The 20,664-nt window shown below is 40.8% G+C and overlaps 1 protein-coding gene across 1 annotated transcript in view; it reads right to left on the bottom strand.

Annotated features, from left to right (window-relative positions):
- DPY19L1 (dpy-19-like 1 (C. elegans)) overlaps positions 1 to 15,535 on the bottom strand; it is a 46,617-nt gene extending 31,082 nt beyond the window's left edge. The window contains exons 1-8 of the mRNA XM_014541093.1: positions 15,491 to 15,535; positions 14,878 to 14,902; positions 14,207 to 14,294; positions 11,954 to 12,091; positions 8,966 to 9,086; positions 8,272 to 8,365; positions 4,193 to 4,250; positions 777 to 868 (exon numbers count right to left, since the gene is read on the bottom strand). Of these exons, the coding sequence (XP_014396579.1) occupies positions 777 to 868; positions 4,193 to 4,250; positions 8,272 to 8,365; positions 8,966 to 9,086; positions 11,954 to 12,091; positions 14,207 to 14,227 (524 nt within the window). The 5' untranslated portion in view covers positions 14,228 to 14,294; positions 14,878 to 14,902; positions 15,491 to 15,535. The remainder of the gene's footprint in view (positions 1 to 776; positions 869 to 4,192; positions 4,251 to 8,271; positions 8,366 to 8,965; positions 9,087 to 11,953; positions 12,092 to 14,206; positions 14,295 to 14,877; positions 14,903 to 15,490) is intronic.
- Positions 15,536 to 20,664: the final 5,129 nt, after the last annotated feature.

Here is a 20,664-nt window from a genome sequence, read left to right as displayed (position 1 = left end):
GGAGGACGTGGGAGAAAAGCAGGCCCTGCTCAGGTAGGACACAGACAAGAGAAGAGGACCCAAAGGCGGGGTTGCTCAGAAGCCACCTGTCCACGCCTCATGTTGGTCCTACTTGTAATTTGGGACTTTTAGGAGCGTGAGGTGTTTTTATCTTGTATGTTAGTTTTAAGAACTACTTTCCTCCTGAAACGGTGAGCCAATGCAAAGCTCCAACACACCTAACATCCTCACAAAGTGAAGTGTCCATGTTAGCATCCTCGGGCCACAAGGTGTGCCCCTGACAGAGTGAGGAACCCTTAGGACAGGAGATGCCCTGCCCATCTTTCTTATGCCCCAAGCACCCCTTCCCCAGAGGACCTGCCTCTGTGCTCTGCTGTCCAACTTTTTCTTTCCAGCCTGCCCCCAAACAAGCACTGAAGGATCCAGGTGACCACTCCTGAGTTACCAAATTGACTTATTAGGTAAGAACCAGCAATAACGGAGTAGAGGGAAAAGAATAGATGTGATGGCCTCCTACATAACAAGGGTTCCATTCCATGAAACTGGTTTGCGTTGTCTGTGTTCACTCATGTCTGGGTGTAGCAGGTCACAAGGTCACATGTGGTTCTTCTGTCTTGTAAGGAAGAGTCAGAAGATGAAAGCATTTTCCCACTACCTTTGAACTCCACCTAGCATCGGCATCCTCTTAGTTATGTTATTATATTGGTTGTTTTTATTATGAAAGATTAAAAATTCTAGCTGCAGTTACTCAATGCAGAAGAAACAAAGTCAGTTACCTGAGAATGTGAGTCACGAGCAACATCTGAAGCACGAGGAACGGGTAGGAGAAGCTCTCGCGGAGCGGCGGCGTCCACATCACGCGGGTGCACTAGAGAGAATGCACAGCGTGAGGCGTGCTGGCTGCACTCGTGGAGACATAGCGGGTGAGAGCTGCTGTTTCTACGCACAGAGAGGTTTTTTCACACGTAATTTAAATAGTGCGTTGTCAGACATGCTACCAAGTTTCCACCAACAGCAAAACTGGGAAGTGGGAAATGTTAGTGAGCAGGAGACACACGGCACAGATCCCGGGAAATATTAACATCATGAAGTGTCAACAACAAAGAGCCAAACACTTCACCTTTCAGTGCTTCCATTTTAATGTACATCGGAATGTTATCATTTACTGCTTATCTGCCATACAAGAATATTCTAAGGACTATGAGACTATTTTCAAAGTGTTCTGAGAATTTCTTTCCAAATCTTATATAAATAACATAACTGTCAGTAAGTAATCAGAAATAGTACATTTATATTAATATTTTCATCTCAGTTCAGTTAAAAATATCTAAGAAACTAATGCAGGTCAGAAAAATGTTACAGGTAACGAAAAAGGTAATTAGATATGCCTCTAAAGTAATCCCTTTATATACTTTGAATTACTTTGGTTTAAAAGATTTTCCTTTTCATGTGTGCATATCTTTACATCTGTGAGCATGGTACATACAAAACAACATCCGTCACGATTGAGAGTAAGTTTTTAAATCTCATCACGAAAAAAACAAAACAAACCTGTTTCACATGTAATAAATCCCTAACAGTCAAAATTGGGCAAAAATATTTACTTTTTTTATACACTGATCTCAATGCTGTTCAATCGCATCATGCTAAGGGTCAAGCATGCCGCATACATGTATCGCACATGAGGAAGCATCTAAAGCAGGTGGGAGCTTGCATCTTAGCAAAAGCTCTGAACAGGGACAGGATCAACACTGGAAAAACCTAGAAGTCATCTGCGTAATTTTATTATGAAATGTATAACTTCAATATTATCGATCATTACTCTCAGCAATGATCCTTCATTGAGTTTTCATGTTTCGGATTTAAATTTCTGTTTTAAATAATTGGGTTAATCCTTTCACATTATACATTTTCTAGTTCTTTTCTGCAGGCAAAAATTTTCCCTTGTAAAAACCATCTGAGAGAAAGATTATTTTTAAAAGTATGTCATATACTATCTTAGACTCAAGTTCAAAGCAAACTAAATAATGGAAATAGAACTTAAAAGCCAGTAACAATTCACAACTATTTTCTGGCACATAAACCACTCGCTTCCATGATTAAAATAGCTCTGCTAAAAAAGAAGGGCACCGATTCGCAAGCCCCCAGCAATCCCAGGGAGCAGAGCACGTGACCCTGTGGGAAGTTCACTAACTGCAGGGACAAGCACGGCTGGAGTTGACACCCCTCGCCATACAGCAATCCTACACTTTAGGCAACGTATTTAGAAGTCAGAAAAAAAAGGGTCTGAGAAATCTCACAACCTGAAAAATAAAATTATAATAAAATAGTCCTCAGTTCCTTGAGTTCTCACCATTATTTTACCCAAAACTTCAATGTACGCTCTCAATTTTAATATATGTCATTACTCAAAATGGTCCTTTTCTACTCTAAGCTACACTTACTGGTGTGAGTACAATGATTTCCTTGACCATTTTAGTAAAACCACAATTCTAATCACATTGAGTCACCTTTTCCTAAGTAGGAAGTGATAGCTAAGCACAGCTAAATAAATATAGCAAGTAGCTGAAAAATGAAAAATCTATCCACCTGAAAGATGAACTGAACAGTCGGATTGCATCGTTCAAAACCAGAAAGACCTTGTAAGGAATGATGCTCATGGTCTCTTGAGTATCAAAATGATATGAAGAACAGAAGGTCCGGAATTAACCCCTAGCACTGAGGTGACCAGCAGGCCTTTCAGCCTGACAGGCAGCACTCTTCAAAACTTGGTTTCGCATGTTCCCATTGTATTGGATCTCTTGGGTGACACTGTTAATAACATTGTATGGCTTTCCGTGATCCCTGCCTGCAGCATCTACGTGAACTCTCGGTGCTCCCGTGGCTGGCAGTCGCTTCCTGTTTCCTGGTCATTCGCACAGAAGCTGTGCTTTATGTTCCATGGCCCATCCTATGACACTGAGCAGCATCCACCGTCAAAAAGAACCAAATAATTCCTGGTTTTTGCTCAAAACGCAGACCAAACCAATTAATGGATGTTTGTATTGTAATCATCAGTCAAATGCTCTACCCCATAAGATCACTCCAGCTTTAAATCTCTGTGATTCTAAATACTAACCATGCGTTAATTCAATATCCATTAGTAACCCACTCAATATTTTATAAGTTCAACCTTGACTGCACTGTGAAGTTCAGAGTGACTCCTGGTTGAGCTTTCGAACGTGCATTTTCAAAGACTGCAGCCACTAGTGTATAAACTCAAAAAGCAAGCTGACCTCTCTCTTTCCTTCACACAAAACTTACTTAACATGAAAGAAAACTGGTCAGAGGTACATTACTAGGAATTCAATCACACTCTGAGTCAGTGAAAGGATTTCACTGGTACCCTGAATTCACGTTACACTTTAATCTAAACTAAGTTACTAATAATAACACAGACTAACAATTATAGAGCAGCTACCACGTGTCAAAGATGGTCGTAGGCACTGCACATATGTGAATTCATTTAATGCCCCCGATAGTCCCATGAATGGGGAACACCATTATGCCCAGGTACAAAGAGGAAACGCAGGCAAGTGAGAGGAAATGACGTGTCCAGGCCACAGCCACCAAATGGCAGAGCCAGGATCTGAACACCTGTGGGCAGGATCCAGAGTCCATGCTTTCTACAAAGCTGTCTCCTAAGAAAGCCCTTGGGCATGTGAAAATTTATAACTAAAATAAAACACGAAGGATACTTAAAGTCTATCAAAGCTTATTATAAATACATTAAAACAGAAGTGTGTGATATAGCTCCTATAAGTTATCCCCATACCAGGAAGTTAACTATGTCCATGGCTGGCTATGTCGGAAACAGCTACACCGTGAGCTTTCAGTTTGAAGTTATATAAAGCATCGATAGAGACCCATGATTTCTTCACCACTAACAGATGTAGGACATAAAAGCTACCATGATGATGAAAAGCTAACTTACAATAAATGCTAGTGTTTAAAATTTGAATCAAAATAAGGTCGAACATTTAAAGAATGCTATTGTAAATTGTAAAGACATTAAATTTTAAAAAGAAACCTGCATTTCAATAAGTAAAATTTCCTAAAATTTTAAAAATATTCGACTATCATAGAATAAACCTTGTATTTCTGGAAGTAAAATGCCCCAAGGATTTTAAAAATAATCCTGGAGCCCGCCTACCTCTCCGTGATTGAAGAAGAAGCAGAGCACCGTGACCAGGCCTCCCAACCGGCTGCCGCTGCAAGAGGAGAAGACGCGCTCAGGTCACAGAACCCAGGCCAGGCCCAGCCCACCCTGCAATCACAGGTGTGCGTCCATCCTTCCAGATCCTTCTCTGACCCATTACCAACATAGTTTAACGTGATCATACTATTAACATGCCTCTGGAATTGGCTCCTTTCCTAATTAATTTATCATGAAGATTATTCCTAATCAATACATGTAACCCAAGGCACTCTTCTGAACAGATGTCAACTATCACACAGTATAAATGAATGCAATTTGTCCCCCCCTTTTGTTACTGGACAGATAGATATTTTTCAATTCCTTGCTGTAATAATTTTAAAAAGTTCAAATAAACACCCTTGTACATGTAAATGCTGGTGCTTTCAGTCTATAGCAGTGATGGCGAACCTATGACACACGTGTCATAGGTGACACGCGAACTCATTTTTTTGGTTGATTTTTCTTTCTTAAATGGCATTTAAATATATAAAATAAATATCAAAAATATAAGTCTTTGTTTTACTATGGTTTCAAATATCAAAAAATTTCTATATGTGACACGGCACCAGAGTTAAGTTAGGGTTTTTCAAAATGCTGACACGCCGAGCTCAAAAGGTTCGCCATCACTGGTCTATAGGACAGACCTAACTGTGAGCCGGCCAAGTCAAGAATGTGAACCTTCCAGAAAACGCCATACCATCCACACCCCCTTCTCTGTAACACAGGCTGATGGGCCCGGGCCTGCCCCACTTTGCCATCACACGGTGGGAACGCTCCCTCGCTGGTGCTGTGAGCTGTGCTTCCTGCCTATCACACAGCTTCATCGCAGTGGGGCTGGCTTTTGTTTGGTTTTGCTTGACAAGGTGCATTTTTTTCTTCTGTGAGTTGCCTGTTCACATTCTTGTCCTTTTTCTATTGGATGGTCTGCTTCCCTCGTTAAAGATTAGGGAAATCATTTTCTTTTATTATCATTTGTGTGACAAAGTCTCTTGGTATAATTTATGGTGCATTCTACCAGAAACCTGAATTTTATGTAGTTCATTTTGTGTAGTGAGATGTCAATATTTTCCTATAATTCTTCTGCATTTCCTGTCTTCCCCACCTCGAAATCCTTTAGTGTTCCACCATAATGCAGGTTATGGTGCAGCACCTCCCATGAGTGCAGACAGCTCTGCTTCGCTGGCCAGGGAGGCGGGTTTCCTGGTGCACTTTTCACCCTGCCTATCTACAAGAAATGCTGCGTTACCAGCACTATGACACGACGTGACTCCCAATCATTCCACAACAGTGCCCAGCACTTCCTCTCTCCCCTCCGTCCTTAGAGAATACCACAGGGGTCCTTTTATTTTGCTACATAGAAAAGATGTCTAACTAGAACACTTAAAACTGATTTTCCCCCATTACAGTTGATCAGTTGATATTTCAGCATTCCCTAGTGGTTAAAAGTTTCTTTTGCAATATGACCACCAACTGTCAGAAAATGCAAAAGCTGCTGTGGTGCAAATTGTAAAGCACTCTAAGCTTGCTAAACATCTACCACTTTTGCTCACACATCTCACTCACCTTCTGAGCCTCGAGTTCATTAGATATAAAATGAGGGGGTAAGAATGTAGATGCTTCAGTTCTGACGCTTAATAACTTGATAATTTTCTTTTTTCCTACACATTTCAGTGACATGGATTCAAAGCAATCCATCTGCACCTGACTAGCTACATGACCTCGGAGAGTTACTTAATGTCCTTGTGCCTCATTTTCCTCATCTATAAAATAGCTAACCGACCTCACAGGCTAACCCTAAGGATGAATGAGTTTATGACAGTGAAGAGCTTCAGCTAGAGCTGGGTACACAAGTGCTATACGTGCATTTCTTCAGTAAACACCTAGCTCTAAGGAAAGAGTGGAATCTACAGAGGGAAAGCTTCAGGTGAACCCATTGAAAAAATATTTCTGGAACTAGTGAATGCCAATGAAGTTTATGTGATAGATATATATTCTTATTGCGCCTTTGATATATGGCAACCCTGAGCTCAGTTTATTTATTCACTTCATTCAATTAAAAAATGTGTTCTGAGGGCAGGCATTCTTCTAGTGTCTTGTAAATGTTACCTTATTCTATTCTCACATAGAAGACGGTGTCTCCTAACTCACTAGGTCTCCTTCCTACCCAATCCCTTCTGAAACATTCTTCTATATATAACTTCCACTTCAGTTAAGCTGATAAAACACTTCACCCCCACGGTACAGCCCTGAAAGACCTTTGTTGCTATAGATAGATATAGATATAGATGATATAGATATAGATATAGATATAGATATAGATATAGATATAGATATAGATATAGATGATATAGATATAGATTATAATGTAAAGGCAAATCAAAGAACTGGCAGTAACTCTTGCTTCCCACGTCATTTACTCAAATTACATAAAAACTCAATGTTAACAGGTTCCACCTGACTCAGAGCTTCCATACAGCTGCCCTCCAGCCTTAATCACAACAGCCTAGGTCGACAATGGACAGCTAAGGACACTCTGCAGTGGGCACTGTACCTTCAGCCTTTGAAGCAACGGTTCTAACAGGCACTTAAGGAAATTATACTGAATGATGACTTTAATAAATGCACAGAAATCCTTCTTGCAATGAAAAAAGAGCATGGCTATAGATTAGCGACTCAGCAATAATGTCATTTCCATATTTTAACTTCTCTTACTTAAAATCTAATCTCCCAAATGTAATAAAGCCATCCGCAAGACAGATGGGCAGAGCTCGGCAAGAGCACCAAACGCCCAGCCTCCCCTCCTTGCTCCCAGGACACACGGCACGCTGGCCTTGCTCCCCAAGAGTCAGCCTGCTCTCCTGGTCAACTTAACTCTGGGTTAAGTTGTCTCGTTTCAAAAACAAAATTGTTCACACATTTAAATCATGTATTTTCATTTCAGTCTCCCCCAATTAAATCATTAGAAAGACATTCTTAGACTTAAGTCAGAAATCTTAGCATCAAAGTATCTTCAATCTATATGCAAATATATTCTCAACTGATCTACCTGCTACCGCATTTGATAAAAATTTTTGAGTAGCTGCTGTATCCTCAAACACTGAGCTAAGAGCTCAACAGAGGCACTAACATGAAAAGCCACACTTGCAAAGTAAAGCAGACAATGGGAGAATAGCGGATTCAAACCCATGAACTCAAACTGAAAAGCACACATATACTATGCTCATACTTCTGTCATACGAAGAATCAGCAAGCAGGAAAAAAGAATGTTCTAAGGATACTCTCATGGTAAAATAGTTCAACAAGTAAACAGCATGGAGACTTGTCAAAAAAGAGAGCGATAAATAGAAAAACCCTTAGAAAATGCTCAATCTTTCAGTTTTAGGAATGCTGCTCAATTTTTAAAAAAATATATTTTAATGATTTTTTACAGAGAAGAAGGGAGAGGGATAGAGAGTTAGAAACATCGATGACAGAGAAACAGATCAGCTGCCTCCTGCACACTCCCTACTGGGTATGTGCCCGCAACCAAGGTACATGCCCTTGACCGGAATCGAACCTGGGACCCCTTGAGTCCGCAGGCCGACGCTCTATCCACTGAGCCAAACCGGTTAGGGCAGGAATGCTGCTCAATTACTAGTAAATCAGGTCGGATGGTAAATACCTGCACAGAATATATTCCTAGTTTAACATTAGAAAAGGAAGAGCCATTGACATCACCTGGTAATGAGTGGTCCTTCCCATTACATTTTATGTAAATAACACATATTGCTAATGCTCAAATGCTTACGAATACCTAAAATGTATCGCATAAGCCCACCATGTTGTATTTAAACCTCTAATGATTTTCAGTTTGGCTGGCCATGACAATGGTGAAATCATACAAATGGGAAGTAATTTTATATCTACAAGCAGATATATCAGAAATGGCATTGTTATAAAACTGAACCACATTTTAATGCTACTCTCACTGTTTAGATTATTCTAGTAAACATTATTAAAACACAAACTAAAATATTCTCAATGAACAGTCTTACCTTAAGTATGTGCCATAAATGAAGAATAATGCCATCATCAGTCCATTTAAAAGAAAAATGACAGCAACATAAAAGCAAGCAGGATCTCCCAATCCTTTAAATGAACAAAACATATGCTCTAGAAATTACTTCATGCATCTGGCAGTTTATAGTAAACATGCTTATTTTGAAAATGGTTGCCTTGGTTTCCATCCATACACACACCATTACTGCGGACCTCAGATGGAAGGGGAACAGCCGTGGACAGACACTCCTCGTGTGGGAGTACGGGGTCTTCCCCCAGCTTTCGGGTCTGCCTGGGCTTGTGACTACTTCAACAGAGAACGCAGAAGCCACACTATGTGACTGCTGAGGCGAGGTCCCAAGAGGCCACCCTGAGGCGCATGCTATACAAAAGCCCAGCTGCCTGGCAAGGGAACATGCAGGCGCCCCAGCTGAGCCCAGCCTCGCAGTCGCCACGGCCCAGGAGCCAGAAGGAAAGTGTAGCAGCCCCCAGGTGACACCAGTCTTCCCAGCCACTGGGGACTAGCAGAGGCCTCTCACACAGGGAAACGGACCAGCCCTGCACCCCCACCCACATCCTGACTCCTCACATCCGTAAGCAGAATAAAATGGTGGTTGTTCAGACCGTACGTTTGGGTAAGTCTATTGGGCTGCAACAAACAACTGGACAAGGTCGTAGAGAGAAACTTGCCTTCACAGCTCTCGATGGGACTGAGTCCTTCCCCTCTGGTGACCGTCCAGCAGATCTTGGTCTGAATGCCAATGAAGTCCATTATTTTGGTATAAATTCGGTACCAGCTGGCTAAGATGACCTAATTTTTAAAAAATAGAGACATTATGAGGAAAGATATTAGCCTCTAAAGTTTCATTACTGGAATAGTTTTAAGATACTTGATCATTGTCCAATTTTCCCTTCCGGTACCATCTACTGGGCATCTCTGAAGTCTACTCAGATGAGCCTGACACTCCCCAACACAGACTCCTCTCACTGGTCAGTCCTAAACACTCACCCACCGGCAAGAATAAAATATAACCAGAAACATGCAAGATTTATATGGTCAAGAGCTATAGAACTACTGAGGAACATAGAAGAGTTGAACAACCAGAGAGATGTCTTCCTGAATAGATCTAATTTTTTGAGATGTGAATTCTCCCTCAAATTAATTCATACATATAAAACAATACTAAACAAATTTCAAGTATCTGTCAGGAACTTTTATCTAGAAGAATTACAAAAAGGAGAGAACTGAAGAGACTGTCCTAACACACATAAAAGTATTACTTACAATTAAAATAGTGTGATCCTGGCACAAGAATAGCCAACAGATCAAAGCACCCCATGTGGGTGGTGGACTGCCACCCAGACCTCCAGGCCTGAGGCCCTCCCTCCCCAGCAGCTGGGAGGATGGTAGCTGGCAGCTCTCAGCTGAGTCCCTCTCTGGGAACTACCCTCTGCTAATGCGTAAATTCACTAAAGGTCATACTCACTGCCCAAGGACAACTACATCCTTTGACTGACTAGTCCCAGAGCCCTTGCCTCCAGGTAGGACAACTATGCAGAGCCCTCCCAGCTCCAGGGCTCCCATGGGATTGGCTGCTGTCTTTATAGTGACTACATCACAGCCCAACTCCTCCTCCCGTCTAATCCTGCTTCCTTCTTCCACCTCCTGGCACTGACCCTAAGGGCATCCCTTCCACACACGTCCTGCAGGAAATCTCAATCTCAAAGTCTGCCTCAGGACCTCAACCGAAGGCCATATTAAATACAAAGTCCAAAACAGAAGCAAGTGCCCTAGCTGGTTTGACTCAGTGGATAGAGCATCAGCCTGCGGACTGAAGGGTCCCGGGTTCGATTCTGGTCAAGGGCACATGCCTGGGTTGCAGGCTCGATCCCTAGTAGAGGGCGTGCAGGAGGCAGCCGACCAATGATTCTCTCTCATCATTGATGTTTCTCTCTCTCTTTCCCTCTCCCTTCCTCTCTGAAATCAATAAAGATATGTGTAAAAAATAAAAACAAAAACAGAAGCATAAATGTACAATAATGTTGTGTATAATAATGAATGTGGGGAGAAGATGGAGCACACATCTAAGTGGTAGGTCACACAGACGACCATTGTGAAAAAATATTAGACTCTACCCCACACTACACTACAACAAACTCCAGATAAACTAAAAATGTAAATCTTAAAAACATAATTATCACAATTAAAAAGATTTTTTTAATATATGAATAAAAGAAAATAATAATTAAAACAATTCACAGATATAACACATACACATCATGCACAAAGCTAAAAGGCAAACAAAAAGCTGGGGGAAATGTTGTATCCATATAACATAGTATTAACGTTCTCCACATAATAAATGAGCTCTTATAAAATTCCAATAGCAATTTAGACAAAGGGCATGAAAATGCACTTTTTAAACTGAAAATGCATTTTTTCCTGTAAATTCATACACACACAGAGAGCAAAGGATTACTCACAGTAGCAAGGACTCAGTAAACAAGAATTCTCAAAAACACTGCCAGGGGAATTTCAACTGCTGTAACCTAGCTGGCAAGCACTTTGGCGACATGTACAACCATTCAAATATGTATTCTGTTAAACTCAACAGCTCCACATCAACAGGTTACAGTGTAAAAAATAAGGATATTTTTTACAAGTGCAAAGACTGAGTTCAAAATGCTTACTGCAGTGTCAGGGTATTTTAAACAGTTGAAAACAAGCAGAATTTTCATAAAAGATGGACTAAATAAACAATGGTACATTGTGCACACAGCCATTAAAAAGGATGCTATGGAAGAGAAGATGACATGGGAAATGGTTATAAATAGTCTTAAAAGACAAAAGGCATTTATTTTAAAAACACGTGCCATGTGATCCCATCTTTCTTGGGATCCTCTTTCTGCAGAAGCAAATGTGCATGTGGTTATAGAAAGTCCTCAGGAAGCAGGAGAGCACTGAGCCGTGGGCGGTTTACGGCCTGTCTGGCCATCCATCAGCCGGGCTAACTCACTGACCTGCAAGTTCAACTCCTCTCACTCAGTACTGGTACTGAGCCAGGGCTCGGGACCCTGCAGAGACCGAGGCCTCCGGCCCTGGCATCAGGCCCGTGCTGCTGGCAGCCGATGTGCTAAAAAGGGACCCAGGGGAAGTGGGCACAACTGGAGCACCACCCATTAGGTCAGAGGCCGGCACTGAGGAAGGCACGGCTCCGCTGGGCCCTGGAGGACGCTCAGGGATGTGTCACCTGAAAGCAGGGATGGTAAAGAAGAGGCCAAAACCAGTTACTGATGTCACTGCCTTCCTCCCTTGCCTGGAGGGTGGGCCACCGGAAGAATATACCTCCTGTTAAAGGAAGCATCCCAGAGAAGGAAGAAGCACTGTGGCCAGTGACATGTGACATGAATGGTGCTGCCCTGTTACACCCTCCTCAAGCACACCACCCAGACAATCTGCACATTTCCTAAGCCACGCAGTCACAACAGTCCCCACTGCATCTGTTAACGCCCTTCAAACTAATGATGCTCTTCACATTCCTTTCCAAGAAGAGATACATTCTTTTTAAAAATAGAATAAAATTTATTTTGAATCATATCTGTGATTTAGAATTAGCATTTAATACAAATAACACTCTTTTTTAAAGTAAGACAATCACAATGAAAAAACTAACTTACCTCAGGGTAAAGATTGAACCTTTTTAATGTATTAATAACAAGGGGGTATTCAGTCAGCTTATCATTCATAATCATCCACACTCCGTTCAAAAACGAGGGTGCTTCCACAATAGTCTTGAAGTAGGAATAATACAATCCCTGAAATAAGCACATATTATAGTTATAATAAAAAGCACATCATTACTGTACCTCTTATTAGCTTTAAAAAAGCGTAAAGTACACTGTGTTTCAAAAACAAAGCAATCAAGTAAGTAATAGCTACAATCAACTTCACAGTTTTCTAACCACTGATAAATTCTTAGGTTGCAAAATCCTACAGATTTTAGTATAACTTTGTCTTAACTAAAACAAATGGGTTCAAAAGAGCTTCAAAAATAGTTTCTACATTAAAAAAAAATAATATAGCTCAGCATACCTCATTTAAGAAAACCCATATAATGTAAGTGTTGGAGGAGGCTATCTTATGAATAGGGTGAGTGGTTTGCTATGGAACTTAAAATTCACCATGAGCCACAAATCCTTACCTGGCCAAAAATGTTTCTCCTAACAGCTTATTTGAATTCTTGTTCTGTAAGTTTGATTTTGGAATCATGTAAATATCTTACTAATCATAAAATTACAAATTTAAATACCTACATGTCAAAAAAATTTTAAAGAAAGAAATTAACTATCAAGTTGGGAGATGATTTCCAATAACTTTAAGATATAGCAATTTTACTGTGCATCCCTACTATGTATCCTTAAGTCATATTGAAATGCAAGAAAGTCCTAACTTGTTTTCAGTTATCATATTTTAATCACATTTTTAACAATACCTTTGGCACTATTATTCTTCAAAAGTAAGTAATTTCAAACCAAGATTCTCAGGCTAACAGAAAAGATACAAATTTAATATAAAATAAGTAAAAACCATGAAATACTAAATTTGAATTTAAAAATATGAAGAAAAATTCACGATTTATTTTCTCTTAAAAAGACTGTTTCCTAATTCTAATTTATTTAAAAGGCCAATCTAACATAAAATAGCAGCAATGAGCATATCTAGCACCAAAACTGTGGTCTCTAAATACCATTTGCCACTGAAAGGAATCAGGGCTCCTTAAAAAACTGGACAACCCCAGGTCAGGAGATAAAATGTCTACAGGACCAGAAAGTAAGGAAGCTACAGGACACTGGTGAAGTCCTTTCAAGGGGACAGAGAGCCAACTGCAAGGCTCTCAGCACTTACAGACGGGTAAGTTTATACAACCTTCAACCCATCAGATCATAATGAAAAGATGCCAGAGAACCTACTAATTTTTCCGAAAAGTGGTATCTAGAAAGAATCAAGAAGGACCCCGCCCTACCTGTATGAGGTACACCCCAGAGAAATCAAATAAGTATTATGGGAAAGTCCTTTATAGAAGAGTTACAGTCAATAATGCAGAAAAGGTAATAGAATAGATAGTCATCATCTGGAAATCCTAATGAAATAACTGATCTAGGGTGAGGGCCAGCTATGACAATACCTAAAGCCATTGATCCATCTCAACATCACAGAAAGTGAGACACCCAGTTACGCATGCCTCTTCACACGGTACAGCCAGTGCATAGCCCCACTTCTGAAGTATCCCTGCCCCTCCCCGCAAAAATCAAACCTTCGGCTATCGAGACTCTTATCTATCAATTTCCAGGACATTTGGGACAGTGGAACATATTAAATACATGAATTACTGAGGGTAATTCTATAGGACAAATGACCAGGCTTCTTCAAAACATAAATAGCAAGGAAAACAAAAATGAAAGAGGAACTTATAGATTGAAAGGCTTAAGAGAGAAATAAGAGATACATCAACTAAATGCAATGTTTGGATCCTGATTCAAACATACCAACACACTAACTGTAAAAAAAAAAAAAAGTCAATCGAGATACTTACACAGGGACTGACACTCGATGTTATTAAAAATTGCTGTTCACTGTTTTCAAGTGTGATAAAGGGACTGTCATCAACAAAAAAGTCCTTTCCAGAAGATACATATGAGAGTGTTTACAGGTGAAATGATGTAAGGCTGACGTTTGCTTTGAGGAGAGGGGGTGTGTGAGGTGTGGATGAAACCAGAAATGGCTGTGTCCTGGGTGTTAACCTGGGGGATGAGGAGATGGAAGGTGTCCACTCTTTCTACTCTGGAACATCGTTGAAAATCTCCGTAAGAAAAAGCTTAACATTTTTAGATTTCTAAAACACTACAATCAAATACCACATGAAAACTAACCATTTCAGTGCGAAAAGCCATCTCCCTTTCCAATGTTGAGAGGTGAGAAAAATGACGATCATTTTCAAAGAGGTGTGTTATGTGGCTCCTGCAAAAACAAGAGCGACAGAGCAACAATGCTGAAACTTTCTAATAATTATCTAATAATCTGCAGATAATTTCGTAACAACACGCAAATACAATGGGACCCATATTTGTTTTTCTGCTCAGTATGTCTTACATCTGTACTAAAATTTCTCTCTATAAGAAAACACATTCAAGTTAGATTTTAAAGTTAAAATGAAACTGAAAATACTTTAAGCCAAGTACAATAAAATTTGTAGACTATAAATGTCATTGAATTACCATTTCAGAAATGTCTGATTAATGAAAATCATATTTCTCTCTATCCAGAAGATTAAAAAAATTAATCTTCGCAACATGAACACTATACTGTTAAGCGAAATAGAGTCTCAAATATAACCTCTTCAATAATGAATCTCTTTATTAAAAAATTCTATTATTCTGACCGGATTTATCAATTAAACTACTTTTTCAGACTCCTGTGTTGCATGTGATTATATATATTCACCCTGATCATACTGAAATGATCCCCTTATAGCGAAGGAAGATAGCGAAGGTAAGTTATAACGATCTGCATAAAGAGGACCACAGGAGAAAAACAATCTTACCAGTGCAGCACGGCGGCAACGGCAGCTGGAAGGGAAAAAATATTAGATTATTATGTTAACATAAAGAAATGTTTTCAACTTAACGGAAACCATTACAAAGATATGCACGGGCAGGGATGCATAAGTGTTGAAATTGGAGGGGCTGGGAGAAGAATATTGTCTCTTCAAAAGAAGCCCCAGGACTCTGCTTAAAATACCAGTTGGTTGAATTGCAAAGGAATTAAGCAAATTAAGCATATGTCTACAATTTTCACTCGCTCTTTCGACAAAATATATGAAGGCCTATTATTTGCCCAAAACTGTACAAGGTGGCCTCCGGGGGGAAACATCCACAAACAGCACCGGAACAGCCAATGGCGAGGGGTGACCTGGAAGAAAGAAAGATGCTGACTTCAGGAAGGGGGCTGGGGGCGGATAAAAATAGGGAGCTGAAACTTTTACATATTGCTGTAATACCTGAATTTTTATGATACATGTTACTATTTTTAAACAAACTTAAAATGAAATAAAGAAAGAAAGGAGAGATGGAGAGGGAAAGGGCGTAAAGAAAAGGTAAGAGCGAGAACACGGGCCAATAATAAAATCAGTATAAGAGAATTGTGAACAAACAGACCAAAGTGGAGCTGAGCCCGCAGCAGCAAACCATGACTTAATGCCAAACGTAGCTGCAGCGTCGGCTTGTGCAGGAACGCAGCCTGTAACCAGTCAACCTGGAATCACTCGCTGCAGGAAGGCCCTTCCCCGTCCCCTCAGGAGGGCAACCCTGGCTGAAACAATGCACTCTTGGCTAATAACGCCATCACCCCGCATCCCACCCCACACCCCCACATCCCACCCCTGCCTTTAAAAACCTTTCCTTTCCACAGCCCAGCCGAGCTCCTTTCTACTTGCTGGATGGGAGGCTGCCCAATTCATGAATCATTCAATAAAGCCGATTAGATCTTTAAAATTTACCCATTTGAATTGTTGTTGTTTAACAGAATCAATAGTTTGCTTTCTGTCCAAGTACAAAGAACCTATTAAGATGAATCTAGAAAAATACCACTCAGTTCTTTTATATCTCAAGGTTCACCTTACTGCAGGCTTCTGATTAAATAATTACTAAGGAACCGGACAATGAAAATAGCTCAGGTCTTTGCCTTATTCTTAAAGAAGTGTTTATATCTTTAAAATAATACACTTTGCCTAGGAGATAGGTGAAGGGTTACTCTCTAGATCAATGAACCTGCAAATATTGAACGAGGCTTGTCCCTTGACATTTGTTTGTATATGATACTTTGACCTTTGGAAATTTTGATTTTTTTTCTTGTGGACAAACACCATCCACTTCCTTTTCATTCAAGACTTCACCCCACCATAATACAATGTGGGCTTTATGGTCTCAATGATCTAACCATCATGTTCTGAATAAATCACTCTTCTCTCACAGAATGTAAAGCCACCTTTATTGTACTGAAGACTTGTCATACTTTGATAATCCCTTTGAGAATAATAATTGGGATTCCATTTATAAATTAATTTGGGAAGAATCCACACGTTTACAGTATAATTTCATATGTTCACATCCACACACATGATACATACCCTCCATTATTCATCTTGCTTTTCAAGTGCCCTTGACAAAAATCCTATCAGTGGCATTAATACATATTTAATACAGTCAATTCATATTTCTTATTAAGTCTTCCTGGGAATTTAACGTTTTTTCCTGCTAATAACCACAAAATCATGTTTTCATTATATATACTAGATATTGTTAGTGTATTTACTTTTCAAGTGTATTTATTTTGTAATACATGTATTTGTGGATTTTTTACTAAACAATTAATTCATAGAGATTTTTTGGTTTGTCATCTTCAATTCTCCATTTTAAACAATATTATTTGAAAATAATAATGTTGCTCCTATTTTATATTTTGACTGTTAGTTTCTTCTTCCCATTTGACAATAATAAACTTGTAGAATACTAAGCGATTCTCTAAAAGAGGGCATCCTGTGTTTTGCTGACTATCAGCATTGATTTCACGCTATACCTTTAAGTTGGCCTTGACCTCCACAATTCCCGTGATGAACAGGATTCCTCAAGGCCATCATCCCTCTACTTTCTCAGGAGAAGGGTGGAAGGTACAAAGTGGCCTTTGGTACCTTCTGTAATACCTTTCATTCAGTTCCTACAGCACGGGAGTAAACAATTCTTGGAGTTCTTGGCATCCGAATGGCACTCTTTCGCAGTCTCTGGGTCAATTAATAATGTGCTCAACATTGTGAATTCCTTTGTTCATTTTCATGTAGTAGTAAGCATGATAAAGTAGCTAATATTTGAATTCTTATTACAGGCCAGAAACTTTTAGTGCTTTACTCGAACTACCTCAATAAATCCTCACAGCTATCCTATGTGGTAGGTACAAATGTTGCCCCAGTTTACAGATGAAAAATTGAGGCCCAGAAAACTTGAGTAACTTGCCCAAGGAAACAAAGCAAGTAAACAGAGAAAGGGAAGTTGCAGGCAGGGACTGTGACCTCATAGCCATGCCCTGAGGGGACTAGGGTGTGGGAGAGACAAAGGCCAAGGCCTCCTTACTCTCAAGTTTCTTATTCCCCCCTATCTTTTTTTAAATATTAAAAATAAAAGGGAAAAAGCTGCAGTTCATCTGTAGATATAGGCAGTATGTTTTATAGAAGCTATCTATATATATAAAAGGCTAATATGCTAAGTGTCCAACAGTCCCACCACTTGTTATGATGTGCACTGACCACCAGGGGGGAGATGCTCGACACAGGAGCTGCCATGACGCGCACTGGTCATTTATAGAGAAATGGCACCGCGGCCTGGCGCTCACAAAGCAACACTCAGCTTCCCCCAAGTGGGACACAGGCCCCGCCACCACCCCAGAGAGACAGTCCACCAAATCGCAGAATCACAGCCGACGTTGCCGAGACCCCATGGCGCAAAATGAGGCTCACAGCTCAGCCCAGCCCATAAATGGTGGCTATGGACACCAGGTTAACGAAGTCACGAAGCAATGCCCAGCTTCCTCTCCCTAGCGACTAGCCTCCTTGGAGTTTCTTCAGCCCAGGAACACAACTTACTTTATAGCCAGGTGGAAACATTTTACACTTTAACCAAATGTCTGTGAAGCATTTTCCCGTGCCTCATCTCATTTGATCCTCACAAAAATCCTGAAATAGATAGATAGGAGACTCAGTGGAATCCTATTTTCTTTTCATTATCTGGAAAATGGAGATTTAGAAAGCTTAGAAACTTGACCCAACTGAAAAGAAGAAATGGTGGACCTTGAAACCCCCCCACCACCCAGTGCACAAAAATTCATGTACTGGGCCTCTAGTCTATATATATAAAAGGCTAAGTTGACTTGTAAATGTGAAATACATATAAAGCTCTCACTGGCACCAATTGCACGTGTGTGTTTCGATCTGTCATTGTCAATTGTGAATTTGGCTGACACTTCTATTATAGAGAAAGGGCAAATAGTGATATTAAAATATTTCTTCTAATTAATTTCCTTTCAATGTGCATGAATTCGTGCACTGGGCCACTGGTTTTTATATAAAAATGTAGAGCTATGCTTTCATTTATTAAAAGTTGAAATAAATTATATGTATGTCATTTCAAAATGAAAGCACAAGTAGATACGGCCTTGTGAGCATGTAATTTAAGCATCAACACATAAAGTGATAAAAACTTCTGAAGGCCCCCTAAAGAACCTTTCTTACCTTCTTGCCTACAAAAGAGATTAAAATTGATTTTCTCTAAATTTATTCTAGTGATTATCAAAGCAGTTTATACTCTTTTTGGAAGTGGCACAAAATTGATAATCCATTTTTTCCATTTGAATACATATGCTATATCTTGTCATTCCAAGGTACTGAGGTAAGTATAGCAAGTTGTCTTTGTTTTCTTTTTAAAATCAGAACACAAACCTATTCAGTAACAAGAAGGTGTTCAAGGAAAAGTTTGCTTCGTGGTCTAATTCCACACTGCAATCCCAGGGCTGAGAAACCTGAAAGGCTCTTCAGTTTTGCTGGAAGCACATAAATCACCAACACTCTGAAACGAAACTGGACCCTCTTTCCTCTTTCTGGGTAAAGAAATGTTGTGCCAGATTATATGTCACATTCTATCAATTTTCAGTCTTATGGGACTTGAGCAGCCTCCTCTTCTCTTATCCGGATCTTGTTTAAACGAAATAGAATATTACTGAACTTTACTAGAGCACTCAGCTGAGCACACAGCCAGACTCAAATGTTTGCTGAGCGAATGCGCACAACTTGATATCACTAAGGGGGGAAATGAAATCATCCTAAATCATGCCCACATCATGACCCAAAGTTGAATATACTCTGATTGATGGACACACATACACACATGTGCGAGTAATAGTTGTTTCTGGTTTTTTGTTTTGTTTTTCTTTCAAAAATAGTCACCATTGAGTTAGTGAAAATAAGCCCCCTGCTTCCTGTGCTTGGCAGCCCGGAGCTGGGGTACCAGGAATGGAGCTGGGGTACCAGGAGCAGGGACCAGGCCTGTGCTCCATCGGACGGGGCTCCTGTAGTCCTAAAGCAGCTCTTGCTCCCCCTGATGCCCCTCCTTCCAGCCGCTGCCGCCCCCAAGGCCGGTCCAGGCCTTTGTTCTTACCCTCTAATGGCTCCACACAGGCAAGTCCAGTGCCTGCCCCGCCCCACTGCCTGGCAGCAACATTAGCAGCAGTAAGGAGGGCAGGAACCCAGAAAGAAATGGGGCGGGGTTCTTCCCTGAGTTCTGACCATCCTCAGGGCTCTGCCCACCAAGCTCCCTAGCTCTCACCTCTCCTCGGTCCTCTCCAGGCACCCCACCCCAACCAGGTGACCAGGAAGTAGAGCCCTGCAATCTGCATTTTAAAAAATATATTTTACTGATTTGAAAGAGGAGAGGGAGATAGAAACATCAATGATGAGAGAGAATCACTGATCAGCTGCCTCCTGCATAGGCACATCCCACACTGGGGATCGAGCCCACGGCCTGGGCATGTGCCCTGACCAGGAATTGAACTGTGACCTCCTGGTTCACAGGTCAATGCTCAACCACTGAGCCACGCTGGCCGGGCACGATCTGCCTTTTTAAGATTCCTCAGCCGAGTCCTCTGCAGCTGAAGTCCGTTCTCTCCTCCTCCTCCTCAAGGAGTGAGAGCAACACTTGGAGCCAGGGTGGGCTGCGTCTCCGGGCCCTGTGCTCACCTGCAGCCAGCGACATGCCTTCCCAACCCACACATTTCCACCTGGGAATTCATTCTCCCCGACACGTGACTCTGTAACTAGCATGTGCTTTAAGCGACACAGCACCTTCCCCGGCTCTCCTGATTCTCACAGCAACCTGGAGAGGAAGGACAACGGGCACGAGGGGGTTTCTCCGAGGCACACAGCTGGCAGGGGCAAGCACTAGGGGACCCAGGACTTCTGACTCCAAGCCGGACAGAGCTGCCTCCTTTCCCATCTGTGGGCATAGGATGACCTCACCTAGTGACAATGTTATATGGAGAAATGCATTCTAAGTCCAAAAGACTTGTGAATTTTAAAAATACAACTTATTCCTAAATTGAGGTTAATCCATGCTTAAAATACTCTAAAGAATTTTAGCCTCCCTAACCCTCAAGTGACAAAATGACAAAAAGAGGTTAAGGACGTCCCTTCGATCTATTAGACAAGGTTTTCAAGTCAGCCTTGACAATTCTACACATAAACCCTTCCTGCTGTGACTAACAACTTCTGATTGTTCTCAAGCATCCATTC

The sequence above is a fragment of the Myotis brandtii genome, unplaced genomic scaffold (assembly GCF_000412655.1).
Source record: "Myotis brandtii unplaced genomic scaffold, ASM41265v1 scaffold260, whole genome shotgun sequence".
In the NCBI taxonomy this organism is placed as follows: Eukaryota; Metazoa; Chordata; class Mammalia; order Chiroptera; family Vespertilionidae; genus Myotis; species Myotis brandtii.
This window is presented reverse-complemented; position numbering and strand designations above follow the sequence as displayed.